The following is a 20589-nucleotide window of genomic DNA, read 5'->3' on the forward strand; positions in this document are numbered from 1 at the left end:
TTACGAATCCCTCTTATTTCCAAAGGATTGTAGTGATGCAGTTAGAAGCAGAGCAATGTCAGTGCAGGCAGCAAGGAAGAGAGACATTAACTTCACTTACAGAGGATAAGCAATCCTTACCTCCCACTTTGCCTGTTTAGGTAAGTGTGAATCAGTAACCAACTTGATTTGCTCCCTAGCGTTTGTATGTCAAGCACTTAAGCTAACCTTAGGGCAGAAGGGGGGTTATAGCACCATTAGTGTGACAGTAAAGTATTTCACTTCCTCAATAAAAATGCTATTCTGTATTATTTTAAGCTTCTTTTATAGTTTTACAAGGTGTTGCTTCCTTTCTATTACAGACATTTCACCCCTACTCCCCACATCAAAAATTCCTCCCACTAATGCTGTTCACCCAGTGGTAGGCTTCAGGGGTGGAGGCAGATCTGCTAGCCTCTTAACTCACATTTTCTGACCTTGCTGAAACACCTTTCGACACCAAAGTAAGCAAATACTGTTGCCCTGGCTATGTTAGCTCTCTCAGTGCCTAGCAGGTTATGGAGACCCCACTGAGTTTCCAAGGAATGATTCTCCAAGTCAAAAACAGAAGATGCTAATACAGCTGTACATTGAACTACTTCCTAAGTATCTTCTCAAAAAGATACCAAGAGAAATCCTGTTCAATCCTCATTTTTAGAGGTACGTAACACCTGCCCTTCCCAGGAAATTCAGGTGCTGGCTCCAAAGTCTCAGGTCAGCAGCTTTCTAAAGCATGCTTTCCAAGAAGGCTGCTTTTTTAGAAAGTGATCCACAATGGAAACTCTGCAGTAGAAGATCAAAACACAATAACCTGGAAGGAAAACAAGATCATGTTTCAGTTCCAGGGGATTCAGCTCAGAGTCAACATATTCTACTTGATTTGACTGGTCTCTTGGGCACATCTTGGGAACAACTGATTGAGCAAATTGCAGGCAGCACAAAAGGTTAATACCTTTACAGTCAGCAATCAGATGTGAGTGTATTTTTTTTTTTTTTTTAAAAAGATGATGACCTATTTCAAGACTTACTCATTTAAACGCTTTTCAATGTTTAACCTTTCCAGCAAATGAGTGCTCATTTGTAATTCAAACAACTGAACAAAGCCAATATGGGTCTTTGTTTGCATGGGATCTTTTAGGTAAAACCGCCGAGGTTCTGTACTTGCTATATAGTAGCATGACAAATCCAGAGAGAGAGACAAGCTCCTGTGATATGTGGAAGGCTTCACATGCACAAATCATGCAAGGCAGTGGGTACCACTGTTAAACATCAGTTTAGAAACAAAAGCTTTAAAAAAAAAATCAAAAAGATAGTAAACCATAGCTTGGATTACAGAAGGCATTCAAGGAACAGTATCCTTGAAAATCTCACTAGCTAAAAAACACTTGAGAGAAAAAAGGACAAAATACTTGCTGACTTTTGTGGATACGCTTTCTTTATACAGAAATTCCCATGGCTGAGTCATGCCATTTTAACCAGCTCCCACATACTAAATCCCTCTCTGTGCTGTGTTTGCTCATTACTCTGCATGCATAAGCCCCTGAGCTCTATTGCTGGCTAAATACAGCTCCCTCACTGACTGGTTTGTTTTTGTGTGGCTGCACAAAGTGTTGCCCTAGCACGATTGAGGAACAACGCAAAGGTGTAAATAAACGGCCAAGTGCAGGAGCTCCTGAACATTTCCCTAAAAAACTCTGCAAGTGAGAGGCATGTTCACAGAAAGATGACATATGGCAATCACCTTTCTCTAGGTACAGGAAGGAACTTGAGTACTTAATTTAAAGCTTGGCATTCTGTTGCGGCCAGGTTCCCTGAAATTCAGCATGGCAGAAGGAAGACAAGTTGAGGTGTAGCTGAGGTCTCAGAGCATGCAAATGTTGAGACTCAGCTGAACAAGGCAGAGATCATACTTGCAAGACGTTTTAACACTGGCAAGTTCACCATGCTGAACCACACCCAACCGGTAGCTCTGCCACCGTCTGCTCCTGGGCACTGAATCAGGTCTGTTTTTCTCAAACAGGGTTCAGAGCAAGCTGTAAACTGCCAAAGGTCAGCAGCAACTCAGTTCCTGCTAATTATCCATACCTACTGCAAGCAAATCCTTCAGTTCGGGAATGGGTGCAGACATTTGCAAAATAGAACTAGAACTTGTTGTCACTCCATCCTGAAGGCAGGCAGCTACCACTATCACACAGCTGCACAGGGACAGCGGAGATAAGGAGGGCTGTATTTCTGAAGGGTCTGTGAAGTGCTGCGTCAGTTAAAAACATCTGCCACATGCGATCAAAGTGCCTCGCTGGCATTTGCTGGTAAATAACGTCTACATCTGGAAGATACCACTGCTGAGTGGTGCTCACTCTCCCAAAATAAGCACTCCTTGTATAAACCATGAACGATGGCATAATGAATGATGATATATAACAGCAGTATAATCCCCCTGAAATCAGTCATTACCACAGTTACACTGTTAGCCTATTAACTATCCTCAGTGTTGCCTTAGGGATCTTAACTGCTGGCTAAAACTGCTTTTCATAGGGATTTTACTTACATAATGACCAGAGAGCGTCTAAATTAAGCTACAGAGTGTTTGTTAGCAGACTGGCCAAAAAGTAACCATTTAAGCTCTCCATAAACATATTTGGTACCGATCTTAAAGACCCCTATTTGTGATGCTCTCAGAATACATATAAAGTCAATAACTTTGCAAACAAGTATTTTCCACAGAAGTCATACAAAAATAGAAATAAAAACACTTCCTAATTATTTCTTTTTTGAAGCTCCAAACAGATTTAATTAAAATAAGCAAAAAAAGTTGCTCTCTGCTTAGCTCCTCCATTATATAAAGAACAACTAAGAATAGAAACTGAAGTTGTAACAGAACAAAATGAGCATTTCACATTTTTGAAGTGAACTGAATCCCTTCAGACTACTGGCTCAGAAGCTCAGCATTATCTAATATTTCTTGAAACTCAAATTAATCATTAATGCTTTTTGATGAAAAATTAGACACAGCCAACATTATTGCTTTTATTACAAAATGTAAATAAATTCAAAAATCTTAAATCTGAGTGTACAATTTAATTTAAAAATGAAGTCTAACTGACAGTCCTCTATGAGCTGCTGTCAGATGTGGCTAGGGAAAAAGATGAAGAAGACGAAGAAGAAGATGGAGAATATTCATCATTTGTTATTGATGTTTTCTCTTCATACTTTGGAGGTGATTCAGAGGAGAGGTATAGCATTGGTAAAATATCTGAAGGTGAGCTGCTTCCAGAAATTGTATATATGGTTTCATAGTCTCTAACAGCAACTGTTCTTTCATCATCTGCAAGCTGTGCTCTATAAAACACAAAACTGCATATTAGCATAATTCATTTATCTAGAGTGAGTGAAATTCCACTTGACTTACATAAACATGCATGTACGCACATACTCCCTAAAAATCCCTGAAGCAAAGAACTTGTCTAAGCATTAGGATTTCATTCTGTGGGCTACATTATGACTCGTATGAAAATTCTATTACTTCAGAGAGGAAGGGCAAACACGCTCCCTTCTAACCTTTCACATCACCAGTCACAGCCTGGCTTATGCGTATTAGCTGCTTCTGGCTGGGTTGCCTCACAATCTTATAAAATCTTCTTTTGATCCTTAGCTCCTAATGTATCTTCCCTTTGGTAGTCTATTACATACTGTCGTGGTTTTGTTTAGTGAGGGGGGGCCTAAGGTGGTAGCTTCTGTAGGAAACTGCTAGAAGTCGCTCCCCTTTGTTCAGGGGACTTGGCCAGGCCTAGGGCGGACCTGCTGTCCGATCGGGGCTGAACTACGACACATACACACTGTTCCCTTCCCTTATGAAAGACAGTTACTAGACTTAGAATTGCATCACAAATATCACAGTCCTTAGCCATTTGAGATCTTACATGAAAGGCAACTTGAAACTTACTAAGCTTTCCAGCAACCCATGACAGCCGTAAGGAGCAGCATTCCTGCTCAGAGCTGGAGAAACAGAAGCAAATGGACACGATCAGATTGCTAAGTTCCCAGTGACAGTCAAGGAGGGCAGCCAAGTATTCACTGCTCTCCTCTGATGATCATAACTGGATCCCAATTTGTTGCACCTGCATGGTTCTGGTACCCTGCTCATTTTGCCCTGGAGTTGGCCCTCAGCATATTGCTTCAGCTGTCTTCCAAGGAATGGGGAGAACTCCTCATTCCTCATGACTCACTCGCAGAGCTGACTGTTGCCTTTGTGCGTACACCTGTACCCCCAGCAATGCTGTGAGAGGAGCAGGAATACAGAGCATAGTCACCTGATCTTCAGTACTGTTACTGGTGTGTAAGGGTGAGTGTTTAAAGGAGAAAGAAGTGAACGTACTACAAGACAAATGCTGAAGGACTATATAACAGATTGCAGGAAAAAAACCAACCATTTCTGGGATCAGATCATGCCTCTGCTTCCTACAAGCTCTCTCATCCAGCACAGCCTCCACCACAGCACTTGCTGACATAACAGAGTTCAGTGGACTGAAGAGGCAAATCACATTTGCCTGGTAACCACCCATGTATGAAAAGTGTATTCCCTTCCAGCTTTGGGATCTTCAACCATGGCACTAGGTTAGGAGGAACGAGGCCATTGCTCCTCCCCCGTGAAAGGGCATGGGAACCAATTTGCACTAGTCAAGGTGCCATGGCTGCTGCCAAGTACTGAGCCACAGGAGAGCATGACTGAGTGAAACCCTCAGGTGGTATACACTCACAAGGTCTTTGTGAGGACCCTGGGGAGCATGGAAAGACAACAACTAGTGCACCCCAGCCACAGGACACCAAAGCAGGTCAGGGTTTCTGCAACCAAGGTTGAGGTGTTTTGCCCACTCTGCTAGAAACGGCCCCAACAAGCTGGGCTACACACTGCCTCTTTGTGTACATCTGCTCACAAGACAGAGAAGTCCAGACAGGCAATCAACGCTGACTGAGGTGATGGGATCACATACACAGTTTGGAGCACCAGAACTGGACGTCTGTGGGTTAAGGCAGCTGATTCAGCTGCAGGGGATTTTGTATGGGAATAAATGAAGAGGGGTCATTTGGTATGTGTACCAGCAGGGAGAGCCAACAAGAAGTCTGAGGAACTAGCTTTTTGCTCTTCCCCCACTACCCTCTGTTTTTCAGTTTTCAGTGCAGGATGTGCTCCTTGCTCTCTTTCACACCCTTTGATAATGCACATATTTTACCAAGCACATGGGCAGGCAGCCTGTATCTGAACTCAGGGCCTGAAATTACCGCATAGAGAGGACTTATGACCCTCAGTTTTGTGCACTCTACTTCTACAGAAAGGTGGTACAAGAGTCACTCTGTCTCTCAGCTGTCTGTAAGGCAGAATATGTATGTTCCTGTATTTCTCCCACTTATCCACTCCAGACTGGTCTTCTAAATGTATTTAAACTGAAGTGTTTCTTGAGGGTCTCCTTGGACCATATTTGAATTGGCTGTCTTAGGGCTACAAGAGGTCCAGGTTCACACTCAGGGCAAGTAATTTCGCCACATGCATCCATTTGCTTTGTATGTACATCTGGGATGTACATACCAGAAAGGAGTTACAGCACACACTGGAGCTGTAGCATAGACAGGCTCAGTGTGGTGCCTAACTCCAGCAGCTGGTATGAAACAACTTCCAGCTGTGGACGCCTTCACCCAGCCCAGTAAGAATACAGAGTCTTCATGTAAATTCCTTCTTTCAGCAGCAGTTTATTTTGTCCTCTGCTTGCTCTGAGTGTCCTTTGATTGCAGCAGTATAACTCTGAGAGCTGACATATTTCACTTGCAATCTGAGAACAGGCAGAGACTTTCATGCTTAACAAAATAAAATGTTTCTTCACACAACAATTTGTGTCTGGTCATGACAGCCACTGCTCTCTAGAAAGCAGTTTTCCTCTATCAGCCCTGACATCTCATCCCTTACCCTTGTCATCCTGCACCAGCAGGTGTTTAGGGCACTGAGTAATCAACAGAGTCTCATCAGCTTTGTAGAAATAGTATTTCTCTCTGAGACAATGTAAGTGGAAAACCAGCAGACTGAATGAATGATGTGCATAGCTTGGGTTTATTAGGCATTGCATCCCTCAGCACAAGTCATCAACCTCATGCTGAATCTTAGACAGTGGGAACCAAACACTGAGTGGTATGTACATGATCTTTTCTTTTTGTTTGGAGGCCAGTCCCACTGTGCATTAGTGTTGCACCAGTAGCAAGGAAAAGTAATTAGGGAAGGGTTTTGATAGAGAGGTATTATCTGTTTAATAAAAAAGTGACTTTGAGAAAAGATAGAAGGACAGCCTGGCTTGTGGTAATAGCAAAAGGAGGCATATGCTATCTCCAACAAAGACAGGGATAAGATGTTTTGAGGAGGGTACTAGGAATGGAGACAGTATGAGGAGCTGTTGACAATGACTGACTAGAGAACAGAGTGCCTCACACAGTGGGGCTGAGCCTCACGAATTCACCAGGTATAGTTCAAAAGGATGACTAAAAAACCACAGACATGGCTGCACACAGTGTGGGAACAAGAATAAGCATCATTGCTAACACAAGTCTCCTCCTCCTGTGACATTTTGGTCTTTGGGCAGGAAGAGGATTCATGCTTGCTTGCTTCAAAATGAAGATTAACACTAGAGTTTTGAAAGAGTACCAACATCAGGCACACAGCTGGTACAGCTGGTCATGGAATGCACTGCCTCATATGGGTGGAGACGTCTGGAGTACGGTGGAAAGCTATTAAAACAATGGCCCCAAAACTACTATGACTGGACACAGCCAGGCAGGCTGAGGCTCTTGCTGGAGTGATGGTGCTTAGGATGCTGCAGGTACAGTCTTGTAAACTGAAGTAATCCAGTGAAAAAGTCCCACACCATCTACTGACTCGCAGATCAAAACCAGCCTGACACAGGACCTTCCAAAAGGTAAAGCCAAGCCAATTCTGGATCATTAAGGCCCTGAAAATAAGTCAGGGGCTCTAGGCATGTGGCATCTAGCTCTACTGGCCAGATCTAGTTCTGGCTCCTAGTATGTGGCCCTTGCAGTGACCTCTTTCACCCTCAGGTTAGCAGCCCACTGGTGGTAACTCACCGGGGATAAATAACACTAAGTTTTTGTGGTGCAGGTAACTCTTCAGTCAGTTGGCAGCTCTGGGTCCCTCAGCTTGGTGGTGGCAGCATCTACCAGATCAGCTGTACTCAATGCGTCGAAGAATGACTGCGTGGGTAAGGTACAACACCTTAAAGGGAAGTTGGCATTGCAACTTCCCTTTTAAGCTTCCTGGAGCCTTCTGCAATATCAAAGTATCTTTTTATCTTGACACACTGCCAGAGTAGGAATAAGGCAGACCAGCACAGAAGGTCTCACTTCCTCAAGACAGTGCAATAAGGGTAAGAGGGAGAACAGAAAATGCCACACTAAAGTGGCATTCTCAGGGTCACCTGGGGGTGTCATGAAGGGCTTGCCACATTGGTTCTACAGATGCTTCCTAAAATCTGTCAGTGTGGGTATTGTGCTACTGGGGCACTGTGGTCAGGGGCACATTCCCTCAGACAATCTGTGGAAGAAATCTAATCTAAGTATATTTAAATAATGCCACTGACTTAAGGCTTTGTTCTCACTTCAGAAGTTATTTTCAGTCAAAATAAACTGGTAAGAAATTAACTCTCATGAAGGACACACTGTGGTTTATGATTCCTCTTTTATACTAGGATATTTTAATGCCATTTCAAGTAAATTATGTGCAGTTAGTCACTAGAAAAGTCGTCACTAGAAAACTTCGCAGTGCCTAGTAGAGAGTTAATTCACAGTGATAATTTAAGAATATGGTCTTGGATACTCCGAGAAACATCTTAGATTTCCCAAGACAGAGGAGAAGAGAGTCTTACCCATTGCTGAAGATAGAGTGGTATGGTGGAGGATTTTCACTTGTAGGCAAAGCACTTGACATAAGACAATGTGTCACAGTTGGTGACACAGGGTCAGCAAAATAAGGAGGTGGTGGAGGAGGGAATACCATTACAGCATCACCTAGGGAAAAAAAAAACCCACCAATTACCTCTGAAAAACCGAGCATCACTGTTTATTCTAACTGTATCCTAGAATACTTCCTGTCTTTGGAATAAAGTATTTGTACTTGTCTACCTTTTAAGATAAAATGCAATGATTCCACATAGAGAACTGTTGTATTCTGGGCTGTTAAAGTACATTGGAGGTACACTGAAAACCAAAAATATCCCAAAATAAAGATGCTGCAGCATATTCATAAATGGAAGATTTCATTTAGAAAACAGTGCTAGGGAGGGGAGTGTTCCATCTAAGAGACACAAGCCTCTTCACTGTTGGCTGTCTTCAGAAACTACAAGTGCACAGCACATAGTTACTGTTGGCTCACTTTAAGGGTAGGCAAGTATTTAATTTTCCTCACATATCTAGAATAGTATTGTTTAAGTTCCTTCACATCTACTGTAGTGTTAGAACAAAAGTATTCAAGTCACGAATGGTTCTGATGACTGACTTTGCGTGCCTTGACAGTTTCCCTACTAAATTACTTGTAGCTGAAAGCACATTACTAACATTAGTACCACAACACTGTTTTAATAATAATTCAATATTAAGTGTACTGTGCAGCACACCTGCCAATTTCACCTTTGTAATTGAGGAGTTTCACTTTTTTTTTTTTAAACAGAACATTTCAGTTACCGAGCTTGTGTAATTTATATTAACATTCACAGCTGCCTGACACCTTTTTTTCCCTTTGTAATTCGCGTGCAGGGACAGCTCAGGGAGCACTAAAAACGTTCAGTGAGGTGGAGGTTATCTTCTCACTTCAGTCACCACTGTTCCATAACATCACTATGCCAACCAGACCTCAGCCTCCAGCCTTTCAGTTTTACTTTTCCTGATAGAAGTATAAAAGGAATCTGTGCTTTCTCACCTTTAAAGACAATCTGAGTTCCTTCCTATGACCCTTTGATTTATTCTGGTGGCTGGAAAACTGACTTTAAACCCTCACATTTTCTGAGGACCACCAGGTTACAGGTCTGTACAGTGGTTTGACAGGCAGAATGAAAAAAGTTTTGCATAATGAATCTCAAGTCCAGTCAGTCAGATGACAGCCACACAATACTATGATTGACTAATCAATCATTTCAGAAAGCTAGAAAGTTATCAGAATGATCTACACACAGAATATATTCATGGGGTATTAAAAGCAGTAATATATGCAGGGGAGTGTTCTCTACTAACAGACACATTTACTCAAATACTGTGCAATTAACAGAAGCATCTTGCAATTACACCTCTGACTGATAGAAGATGTGGCCATGACTAAAAAAAAATACAATACACTGCTTATGAATCAGATTCTCCTGTTTAAGGGGTCAGACCTCAAGGCTAAAATAAATCTTAAATACAGTTACAGAAGTCATTAGATGTGTCATTTGCAGTTGGCTACACCCTTTGGAAAAGGAAGTGGGATTGGACTTGTGTCATATTACGTGGCTTCTTTTGCCTAGACAGTCAGACCTTTCTTTTTACGCCAAAGGAGAGGTTTTGTCTTTAAGAGAAAGATAGGTGATCTGACCATATAGAAAACATATGAGACAAAGCAAAATTCTTCTGTTTTCCCTGGTATGACATGCCGGAACTGACGTGCTTAGAGCTCAAATTACTAATATTCAGAAGTAAATCATCAGTGAAAAAAAAAAACCAAACCCTACAAACTCAAATGCAAAGTTCACAAATCATTTACCCACCTACAGTAACCTGAAAAGATTCAGGGCTCTGAGGATGTTCTTCACTTTCGCAAGACTCTTGGTTGAGATTTAAGTTTTGTTTCTTTTTAACATGAGCTATCACGAAAAAACACAACCCAGTGAGCACAATCAAAGGTCCCATGATTTGAAGTGACAGGAATCCACAGCCCTGGAGGTCCACATCAGAACTGCTGGTGTGATTGAGCTGTATGTTGTGCCAGCTGGGGCTGCAGCCAGGAATCCAAATACCCAGGATGCTTATTAGCATTCCACTAGTTAAAAACAGGAATCCAAATATGAGAAACTGGGCAAACTGACAGCTCCCACGACAGAAAACAAGGCTGTACACCTGCTCATTCTGCAGTTGTCTTTGTCTTATATACAGCCTGGCCCTTGATCGTGCCACTAAAACACAAACCAGGCCAGTTACGGCCAACACAGGCCCAGCAGCCTTAAGGAGCTTGTTACAGTCACTGAAGGTTCCAGATGGGCAAGACTGGAGAATGAAGACTGAAAGCAGGAATCCAGCGCAGAGCAATACGGCTCCAAAAACAAAAAGGAAGAAAATAAGTTTCCCATGTTGTCCATTATTTCCTTCACCTCCTGGTGCAGAAACAGCCACTGGATACATTACCACAGAATTTCCTCAAGCAGATGAGGTGGGTATCTTTTTTGTGTGTTTTTTTTTTTTCCTGTTAGCATTAAGTGGTAGAAAACTACAGTAGATCTGTGAACATGAAAAATACATGAATCAAAAGAAGAAAAAAAACACAGGGACTAGCTACATTATAATATTTATTTCTGCATTTGCTATTCAGCCTATATTGTATAGTCTTGCTATATTTTCTGTTTTGTAGTACCTCCATTATGGATTAAAGAGCCTCATCAAGTTTGCTGCCATTCAATGCCAATGAAAAGACAGAACTTACTTTACAGTTAGACTGAAAACAACTGAAATTGCTGTTGCACAGCTAAATGAATTGTTTCTTTAGATACACAGTCTTATGATTAAGGGGAACTTATTTTCAAAGGCTGAATCCTTGAAAACAGAAAGCTAGGAGAAACTTCTGTAGTGAATGGCAGGAAGTGACAGCTCTTGAGAAAGAACTCAAGCACTGATAACTATTGGACTTCTTACTAAGTAAATCTTTCTAATACATACCTTTTCAAAACATATAAATCTTTCTTCTTCTTCCACAGGCAATAAATACTTTTCTGTTTCTGTTCTTAAATCAACTTCCTGTCCCATACAGCTGCAGGAGCAAGCACACAGAAGATTTTTGGTTCCGTTCTGAAAAGACAAAAAAAAAAAACCAAACCAAAAACCAAACAACTGAAAAAAGTCATACTAGAGACTATGTACTTCAAGTCTCACTGATTCTACAGTTAGAACTGGTAAGCATACTGCTACCACACTTCCTTTCAACTTCCCTTACTGCTGAACCTGTTGTCTGTGTTCCAATACATTTTTAAAAAGAAATATAACAAAGGTGGCTCCCAGAAGGCTTCTGAGCGCACAGGAGTCTAGATTCAGAAGAAAACAAACTAATGCTGAGGTCAGTAACAGTCGATATGGCAGTACAGACAACAAATCTGCTGGGTGTGTGCAAGCTGAGGCAGGGAAAGCCTGACTGAAAGTTAGCACAGAGTGCCATTCGGTGAGCTTTAGGGGAAGAAGAAAAAAAAAAATCTCCTGTTACCCACAAGAAAGTTTGTGCTGCTCTGACACTCTGGCCTACCAGATGGCTCAGATGGACAGCTGCACTCCATACCATGGTGACGTGCAACCACAGAGATCTCAGTCCAAGTGGCAACCATCCATCAAAAGCCAACCTGAAACCCAGGGGGAATTTCAAACTATGGAAAATAACAAGTCTGGAGGGACCATGAGAGAGCTGTCCCCTGCCAAGTACAGGAGGTACTTTAGCATGCTTGTATTGCAGTGATTTAACATGGCCCTCTTCTCCTCACCAGCAGTTTCCCCATGACAGAAAACTTCACCTACAACTTGGATATATGAGGAATGATAGACAGGAACTGGAGGAGTTTACCACAGCTGGAAGCTGGGAATCAGCTTAGCTACTGCTGTTTGGTAGTTAACTTTCAGCCTTTCCTCTACCAGCTTTCACTGCTCTGCTACCAATTCAGATGACTGGAAGCTAAAAGTAAAGTTAGATTCACTCCTCCTTATACATGCCTCAACAACAGTTACTCCAGAAGAAAACCAAAGTATTATGTGATTTCTGGAAGCAAACTGCTGAACGTGTGTCAGCCACAACAAGCTTCGCGTCACTCCCCAGTAACTGCAGTGCCCCACTGAGATGAAAACAAAATACAGCCATAAAACCCAGGAGTCACTCAAATACGTAATTATCTGTCTGCAATGCAAGGCAATCTGTTGAGTCACTTTACTTACCCACTTGTAAGAGTAGGATCTAATTAAAGAACTGTCTGAGCAGATACACAAATAACAAAGTTATTAGATATTTTCCCGCTGAACATCAAACCAGACCCCTGGCAGCACGAAAGAATGAGCAGAAAGCAGCGTGCAGGCAAAAGGCACAATAAGCACAAGACTCGATGGGTAAGGAAACAGGCTGCACTACACAGCAAGAAGGCCACTGCAGGAAGCAAAAAAGTATCCCAGCTGCCTATCTTGAACAGCAAAAATGAAGATCTCCCTTAATGCATTCCATTACTGTGGTCAGTTAATTTGTAAACGATATCTGCCAAGTGTTTCTTCACTGTTCTGAACTCAATCTATCCCTCTACTAAGATTGGTTTGAAAACCTGCTAACTGAGGCTCCCTTTGTAGAAGAGTCACAGCCTCACTCTGGGGGGGAAAAAAAAAAAAAAAAGGTTATAAGGAGACTAAAGATAGGACAGTATCTCACAAAGAAATTTAATAAATTCTGACAGATCTGAAACTGAAAACTGTTAGCCAAGCACACATTCGATACTGCATGAACTGGAGTCAGTTTGAAGGCTTTACTTCGAAGCAAAGAAAACAGATTAAGTTGGTCACTCCTTCCTCAAATTCGCTGGTTCTTCCTAAGTTAATAAAATCGTTTCTCATAACTGCATACGCTCTTTCATGTCTAGAAATTTTCCCCATTTTCACAACTGATCTGAAGGGGCTCAGATTTACTGACCTAACAACAAATGCACAAAACTGAGTAAAGGGCCTCTGGTAAAAAAAAAAAAAAAATCCAGCAAAGCTCAGTTTCAGACACAACTGTCTTGAGATATTTTTCTGCTGAGGCACATTAACTATTATAAGAGCAATACACTATAATTAGAGAGAACTCTGAATCCTTTCTTCACAGTTCCCTCTAGGGAAGAACCACGGACATAAGTACAAGTAAATTAGGACAAAAGGAAATAATGTGAAGGGGGGGAAAAAAAAAAAAAATCAAACAGTTAGCCCTTAAAAAGAAAAATCTAGATATTTGTTCTCATTATTCCAATATAGCATCTGCTTCTCTTCTGCCAATCTTGTTGTTATGAGATTAAGTTAAAACACACTAGAAATGAAGCATGTACATATTTTCTTAATTCTTTCAGGCCACAAAAGAAGGAACATTCAGAACAGTCTGTTGGGGCTTTGAAGATGAAAGCCACATATTTTATGCTGCAAAATCCAAGGCAGGATTAATTTTCTTTTACACTACCATCAGATTTTAACAGAACATCCAACGCAAGATCAAGCTTTATTTCTTGTGTTTCCAGGAGTAGTATTTTAAGAAAGAACCAAGCCTTAAACTGACTATGTGCTTGAAGTACTTCCATTAGTTCTGCTATCTCCACAGGCATACTGACATAAGGGAATTTTCCCTTCATATTCACCCCAAGTCTGAGAGCAAACATGGAAATATCAGGTCAGAATCTGCCAGAACAAAATCTAGTAGAGTGGAGGCAGTTAAGTATGAGGGAAGAGGGAATTGGAAACACAGCTTGTAAAGGAAGTCTGGTTATGAGCTTAACTTGAATGATATAGCGCTTTAGCCTTTTGTAAGTCTGGCTCATGCTATGTATATAGAATAGGAAATAACATCACAATTTCTTGTCATTTCTCTGTGTAACACTTGTGTTACAACTTTCACATTATAGACAACTTCAGGGATTTTAAAACACAAGTTTTAATGATGAAATTGGGACTTTTTGCTTTCTGTTTGAACCGTCAGAGTTCATATTGTCCAAGATTTCCACCGCAAACACCAGGGCTATAAATTTACTCCCCCTTTCTCATATGAAATTTGATAGCCTCATGCAGTTATATGAATTCAGGAACTGAGGATTAAAAGAAAAAAGCATTGGAAGAATTAAAACATTGCTGTCTCTCTGCGTTATGTTTCCTAGAGTAGGCCCTGTTCCTCTTCTTACTGAAAAAGCACCCAAATAATTTCATGCACAAGGATCAGATCTAGTCTGTGTTATTTCAAGAACTACAATACCCTGTCAATTGTAGTCCACAACGGAAACCCCATTAGAACTCACAAGTCATCCTTTTCAAGATTTTTCCATTTAAGTGTTTTCACCCATACTTCCAACTTTTGAATGGCTACTGGGAAGTTGCCACTGCTATTGTGTGATTTTTACTTTTATTTTTTTCCCAGGTTTCAAACTAAACCATGACTCCTGAAAGGACAAGCTACCTGGAAGGGAAAGTCCTCTCAACTTCACTCAGTTTAAATTCCTGGTCAAAACATGAATGGCTCTCCACTTCCTCTCACTCCCTACATCTAATTTCCTCCTCCATTCACATCTGCCTCTGTACCCATGCCATTTTCTGTCCTTTATCACATCACATCACAGTTTCCCATCTGGACTGCACTCTTGACATTCAGCAGAAACAGCTATCCATGAGAGCAACTGGTTAAACTAAAGTAAATTGGAGTTTGCCACCTTCATCCCCACGCTCCTCCCTCGCTGTGGTGTTTTTAATCACATATATGAAGAGCCAGAGGGAAACGCCCAACAGAATATACTTTCTGTTTTCTACTTTCAAGCAACATTAAGACTACAAGCACTAACAAGTTCTGAGATGCCAAATACATCCAATTTGACATCTTGTGTATGGAATCTCTAATTAGTGCCTGACAGTGCTTGCACCTCATGGAGCATACAACTCTGATATACCAGGAGAAGGACTTCCATGATTTAGACACCGTGCTAAAAGAGCCCTAAGCAGGGATCAGATGCCACAGAAATAAACTCTGCCTGTTCGGGTTGACAAAATGATTGTGTAAGATTACCATAAGAAGAGTAATGCTATGCTGTTATTTACAACCATTGCAGGTGGGGCAGGAGTCAATGTCTGGAGAAATGCTGGAAAGCAGCTGCAGTAGAAATTTCCAGACTATGGGATGAATCCTGCCAGTCTCCAGACACACGTGCATCAGGGATCCATCTCACCACAAAGAGAGAGTCAGGGATTCTGACCTGTGCTAGACAGAACTGTGCTCTGTGAAGAAGCTGCCAACTACTATCCCTGTGGGCTACAAGAGAAAAACAGCTACAGTAAAAGCTGGTCAGCAAACATTCCCCACTCACTTTCATGAGGAAGAGAGTCTTGATGCCATGGTTGGATGTGACGTCTCCAAAAGGGTTTGTGGACACAGAGAGGAGCTTGCAAAGCGAAGTTTGGTAACTGACTGGTTGGATGCCACGCAGGTAACTAGGACAGCACCTAAATTCAACAATGGGCTTTGAAGGGTCCCATGCACGTGGGTGGGATGCTTTTTACATGATACACTGGTGGCACACAAGAGCTGGGACAAAGCAGCTCCTCCTTTCTGCACTGCCTGCAGGGAGACTGTGGAGAAGGTAGACAGACACAGTTAAAGCCAGAGCTGACTTTCTTCAAACACAAAACAGAGCAATTACTGCTAAGTTCTGGGAAGGTCTGTCCCATGAGACTGATGTACCTCAAAGTGGCAAAAGGTACAGGCAAAGAGACTTACAGACCTTTGAGAGGACCATCCAGAAGCTGCCCAAAGCCTTCTTGTCCAAGTTTTTCAAAGATGGCCTGGAGCATTAAACCACAGCCAACTCACAGACAATTAAGCTCTACTCCATCTGGAAAAAGCAGCATCCCATGGCATACCCCTCCTCACGCACCAGCCTGGCAGGCGTGCTCTCTTCTAATTCACACTAAGGTCTTCAACAGGATGGATCACACCACAAAACCACAGCTCCTGTGTGTCATGCTGGAGCGAGGAGTAGGGCAGGGCAGCCTGTCCACCACAACCCAGGGAGGGAGCAGCACCTGGCCCACACGGGGCCAGCCCCTCACCCTAGCAGGGGCCTCCTCACCAGTGCCTTCCCAGCTGCATGCCACCAGCAGCAACTGGAGCATCTGCACATCAGCAGAATATAATCTGCAGAGGCCTCTTCAGACATCCCATCCTCTCACAGGGATAGGATAACGGTCACCGCAGGGAAGCAGTGGGCTCTCCAAGCATGAGACAGGGGCTTTTCTTACCTCAGGACACTGAGGTGAGCGCCCTGGGTGAGTGACACGTAGGAGAACAGCCCCAGCCTCTGCCCTTGAGGGGAGTGAAAATCGCGGCCGCTGGGAGACACGGCACAAGCCCACCCGTTGGCCGCGGCTCCCACACTGAGGGCAGCCGGAGGACGAGCCGCCCTCCAGCACCGCCCGCCTCCCGACAGCAAGCCAGCCCGCCGGAGGTGCCCCCCGGCTCCCCACCGCGCCCTGCCTCTCCTCACACCGGCGCTACGAGGCTTCCCCCCGTTACCCACGGAGGAGCGGCCGGGGGCCGCCCGCCATTTTCGCGCCCGCTCGCTTTCTTCAACCCGGGGCGGGAGCCGTGCGGCCCCGGCGACCAGGGGAAGCGCTCGGCCACGGCGGCGCGCAGCGGGACGGCCTCAGGCGGCCAGCCCCCACCGGGGGTGGGCAGAGCGGAGCAGGTGCGGAAAGGGGCCGGTGGCAACGGGCTCCTAGCGCCCACCCCTTACCTGGCCGCGGTACGAAGAACGACGGCGGCGCAGCCGGCGCCGCTATTTAAGCACCTGCGCCAGGCAGCACGCACCTGGGCGGTGGCAGCGCAGCGCTGGGCTGAGCCGAGCCGCCCCGGGGGCCCATGGGCGCGGCGCTGGCTGCTGCGGCACCGCCTTCCCCGGTGCCGAGCGCCCCGCCCGGCGCCGTCCCTCAGCGTCCCCGCCCCGCCCCGCCTCACCCGGGGAGCCTCCCGGCCTCCCGCGGCCTTCGGAGGGCATTGTCTGGTGCCCTGGCGGGCGAGGAGGAGAGGAGGGTGCCAGGCGACGCCATCTTCGTCACCCTCTCGCTGCCGGGGGCTGAAGGCCAGGCTGAGGAGATCCGCCCGGCTGGCTGTCAGCCGGATCCGCAGCGGTCTGGGTGTGTTTGCCGCGCAGCTGGGAGATTTCCAAGCTGATGCGCTGGAGAGCGGGTGCAGCTGGCTGGGCAGGGCCGCTGCAGGCGTCTGTGGAGGCGTGTGTACGTGGCCAAGGTCTAGTGTGCCCCTGAAATACCGGTGTCTTGGAGGTGAGGTGGGGAGCAGCCCTCTCAGGGGGGTTGTGCCACATCTCCCATTTCAAGAGCCCTTCTTCTTCTTCTTGCAGTCACTTTGGCCTTACCAATCTTAGCCTTACTTCTGCACACTTGGGAACTTGCTAGGCATTAAAGACAGGCCAAGCCTACATGTGACTGATTTCCTTCAGTTGCAAGCCAGATCAGCCACGGGAAATGGGAGAAGATGCTTCTTCCCTTGCTTGCTGAGTGCAGGCAGCGTGGAGGAAGAAGCTGGCTTTGGCAGCGGAGATGAGAGCCATGAAGTGCAAGAAGCAGCTGTGCGAGAGGACAAGGAGCCAAGGGGGGAAGGTCAGGATATGGCACTTGTAAATGGGTGTAGTGGCTGTAGGACCTGAACGACAGCAGGACTAAAGCTGCCCCACTGGTTAGGTGCAGCCTGGTAGCTGGTGAGGTGTGAGGGAAACAGTTTGGGTTTACGTGAGTCAAAATGAGAGGAGCAAAAACAGGGGTGAAGGTTGGAATGATACCCAGGAAATAGATGGCAGGGGGAAAAGGGAGTGGATTAAAGTCTTGCTTGGCAGGGAGATAGTTTAGTTAGATGACTATACTGGGGGGAAATGGGAGATGGAGGTTTTTAGAGGGGGTCTGGGTTTGGGTAGAGAACTAGGGAAAACTTGGAACTGAATGAAAAACCAAAGAGTGTATGAAAATACATGTGGGGTATATGAAGGAGCTTGTGATGGGGTAGAAGGCTTCAAGCTTTCCAGAGCTGTAGATTCTTGGATGTTAGTGATCCTTCTCTGTCTCCACTGTTTTATGTCCCAACTCAGCTACCACTGCCTGAAAGGTTGGCTTCAGTTGTGAACCAGCAGGATGCTACTGTGAAGAATCTCATGGTAAGGAGAGATGGGGAAATAACAATTCCTGTATTCTGTGAAAAGTAAAGTATTTCAGTGAAGAAAAAAAGCAGGGAATTTAAAAAAGGCCTGAAGAGAATAAAAGATGAGCAGTGTTTGTTATGAACATAAGCTGAAGTCTTGCAAAGAGTGAAAGTACATGAAAAGGTATTGTCAGACTATTTTATGATATGTGGCAACAGTGACACAAGGACAATTAATTACATTTATATGGCATTTTTCTAATATCTAATATTTTCTAATATCTAATATCTGGTTTTGTTGTTCTTCCAACACAGAGCTTTAATAGTTAAGAAAAAAAAACATTTCTGAGGTACTCATTTCTGTATGAAGTATTTTATTAGGCTAAACTTTCTTCAGTTGTCTGATACCATTAGGTGATTGGACCACTGCTATGATAATGTTCTCTCTCTTTTCCTGTTGTGTAAATACTTTTTTCCTTTTATGTAAATACTTCTTGTACCATGCCTAACATGTCTTAAGAATTTGAGGTTTTTTTTTTTTAAAAAAAAGGTCAGTTTTGACAAAAGTTAACAGGCTTGTTGGTTAGCGTCTAAATGCAAATTATTTATCTCCTGAAAGCCTATCATTAGCTTTTCTCTTCCGTCCACCACTTGGGTTTCTTTTAGTGCTGGGCTTCAGGGAGTGACACCAGTGATGAAAGAAGGGATTTCAGGAATATCATTCTTCAGTTCATGAGATTCTAGCTGGGCTTGGTGTGAGTTGCGAGTGGATTAAGTGGATGTGGATTCCTGTCATATGACTACAGTAATAAAATGGTAATCTTGAGCCATATCTTGTGATTTAAGATAAGAATTATTTTTTAAACTATTTTTAAAAAAGCCCTTTTAACGTTGTAACTTATTAACTATGAGTACTGCATATTTTAATTCCACACCCTAAGTGGTAATATTTGGCAAAAATGGAGCTAAAGTGGTTTTTTTTTTGCCATCTAGGAAAGTACTGAAAGAGTTGTTTGTGTTAAGTCTGGACATAGTTGTATGGTGGTGGTTTTTTGGATGTTGATGCTAACAGAGAAAATAAAATATTTTGGACTGCCATGGAAAGTAATCCTACAGCTATGGAAAGCTACAGTGCATTCACACCTGGAGTATGACAGGGAACCCAGAACTACCAGGAAGTTACTGCTTTTGAAATTATTTCTGGGGCCACAGTCAGTAACACTTGTGAAGACACTCAGAAGAAGATTACCATTTGGGGTAATGAGTAGAGAAATACAGTTGTTGTAATTTATTGGTTGGGAATTAGTCAACGGTGTTTTGATGGAAACCACTACTTATAGCAATAATCTGATTAAATATAAATGAAAATTAGTAACTTTGCATACTTCTTTTTTTTTTTTTTTTTTTTTTAAATTAACAAACAAGCTTATAAATGGCAAAGCCATTTATGGGGTTGGATTGTTTTCCTAATGATGATGGTCTCTAGAAGCAAGGACACAAGTGCAGCAAGACTGAATGCTGGTCTCTTCCGCAATAAAATTCCACTGTGCAGAAGATATGTTAGCACTATGAAACTGGTCAATAAAATCACAACTGTTAGAGTAATTTTTCTCTTTTGAGATTAGACGTGTGAAATACAGGATGTGCTGAGATTGTGCTTCAGTTCAAAACACTAAATGTGATCTGCAGAACCTGTCCAGACATTTGAAAACACAGTGAGAGAATCCAAACTGTCCTAAACTGTCCTGATGAGAATGTAACCATTAGAGAAATATCTAGTGTTTATAATTCATAGCACACTTGGAAGCTTTTCCCTTCTGTTTTTCTGAAACCCTACAAGATCCTTGAGTCAGGGCTGGTGCTACTTGCTTTCTTTCTGTGAGAGCTGACCTTTTATTAGTATACTTTGAAGCAAGAGCTGCTGAAGAACACAGGGAGGTAGCTTGTAGTAGATTTTACTTTGCAACTTGCAAATTGCAACTTGCTTACTGTGATGGTGCAGAACAAATCAGATGATGGCACAGAAGTCAAGAGTGACCCAGGTCTCCACCTCCCATTAAGTTGTATATGGCCAGTTCACAGCAAGCACTTGGTGTGCACAGAAACTGCAAAGCTTGGTTGAATAGCTAAGAGCTGTGTGTTTTGGTTTATTTGAGTTCTCAAAAGAGCTATACTTAGAAATAGAAGGATATAAAAATATTTGTTTTGTTAGAATTGTCAGTTCATAAGCTCAGAAATGACAAAAGCATTGCTGCCAACATTCAGTAAGCTTTTGAACCAAACTTAATTAACCCTGAAATAGTTCTTTGCAGTTTGGCAGATAGCTACAAAAGAACCACAGAAAAGGGTGTCATGCTGGCTATACTGGAAGGGCGGGTAAACTAGGCATT

General features: G+C 43.3%; 1 protein-coding gene across 10 annotated transcripts; it reads right to left on the reverse strand.

The window, feature by feature from the left end:
• Nucleotides 1–668: 668 nt before the first annotated feature.
• Nucleotides 669–16929, reverse strand: TMEM171 (transmembrane protein 171). 10 transcript variants are annotated; one of them, XM_086771339.1, is made up of 7 exons: nucleotides 16785–16925; nucleotides 15360–15884; nucleotides 15062–15248; nucleotides 10969–11097; nucleotides 9807–10533; nucleotides 7938–8079; nucleotides 3032–3357 (listed from the first exon to the last, which is right to left on the reverse strand). In XM_086771339.1, exons 5-7 carry the CDS (start codon nucleotides 10435–10437, stop codon nucleotides 3129–3131), a joined length of 1002 nt encoding a protein of 333 aa, XP_086627465.1. In that variant the 5' UTR covers nucleotides 10438–10533; nucleotides 10969–11097; nucleotides 15062–15248; nucleotides 15360–15884; nucleotides 16785–16925; the 3' UTR covers nucleotides 3032–3128. The 10 variants fall into 10 exon arrangements, with proteins under 10 accessions (XP_086627468.1, XP_086627465.1, XP_086627466.1 ...); XM_086771340.1 differs by having other exon boundaries at nucleotides 15062–15253; XM_086771342.1 differs by lacking the exon at nucleotides 3032–3357 and adding an exon at nucleotides 669–829 and having other exon boundaries at nucleotides 15062–15884; nucleotides 16785–16929.
• Between the last annotated feature and the right edge of the window lie 3660 nt (nucleotides 16930–20589).

This window comes from Chlamydotis macqueenii, chromosome Z (assembly GCF_036417535.1).
Source record: "Chlamydotis macqueenii isolate bChlMac1 chromosome Z, bChlMac1.mat, whole genome shotgun sequence".
Classification (NCBI taxonomy): domain Eukaryota; kingdom Metazoa; phylum Chordata; class Aves; order Otidiformes; family Otididae; genus Chlamydotis; species Chlamydotis macqueenii.

Excerpts from the sequence above, each read along its gene's own strand:
- TMEM171 (XM_086771332.1), bottom strand. The coding sequence starts at position 10,437 with ATGTATCCAGTGGCTGTTTCTGCACCAGGAGGTGAAGGAAATAATGGA. Across the intron at positions 8,080-9,806 it reads ATCTTTTCAGGTTACTGTAG|GTGATGCTGTAATGGTATTC; the intron begins GTGGGTAAATGA and ends TTTTTTCCCTAG. Across the intron at positions 3,358-7,937 it reads CACTCTATCTTCAGCAATGG|AGCACAGCTTGCAGATGATG; the intron begins GTAAGACTCTCT and ends TGTGTTTTATAG.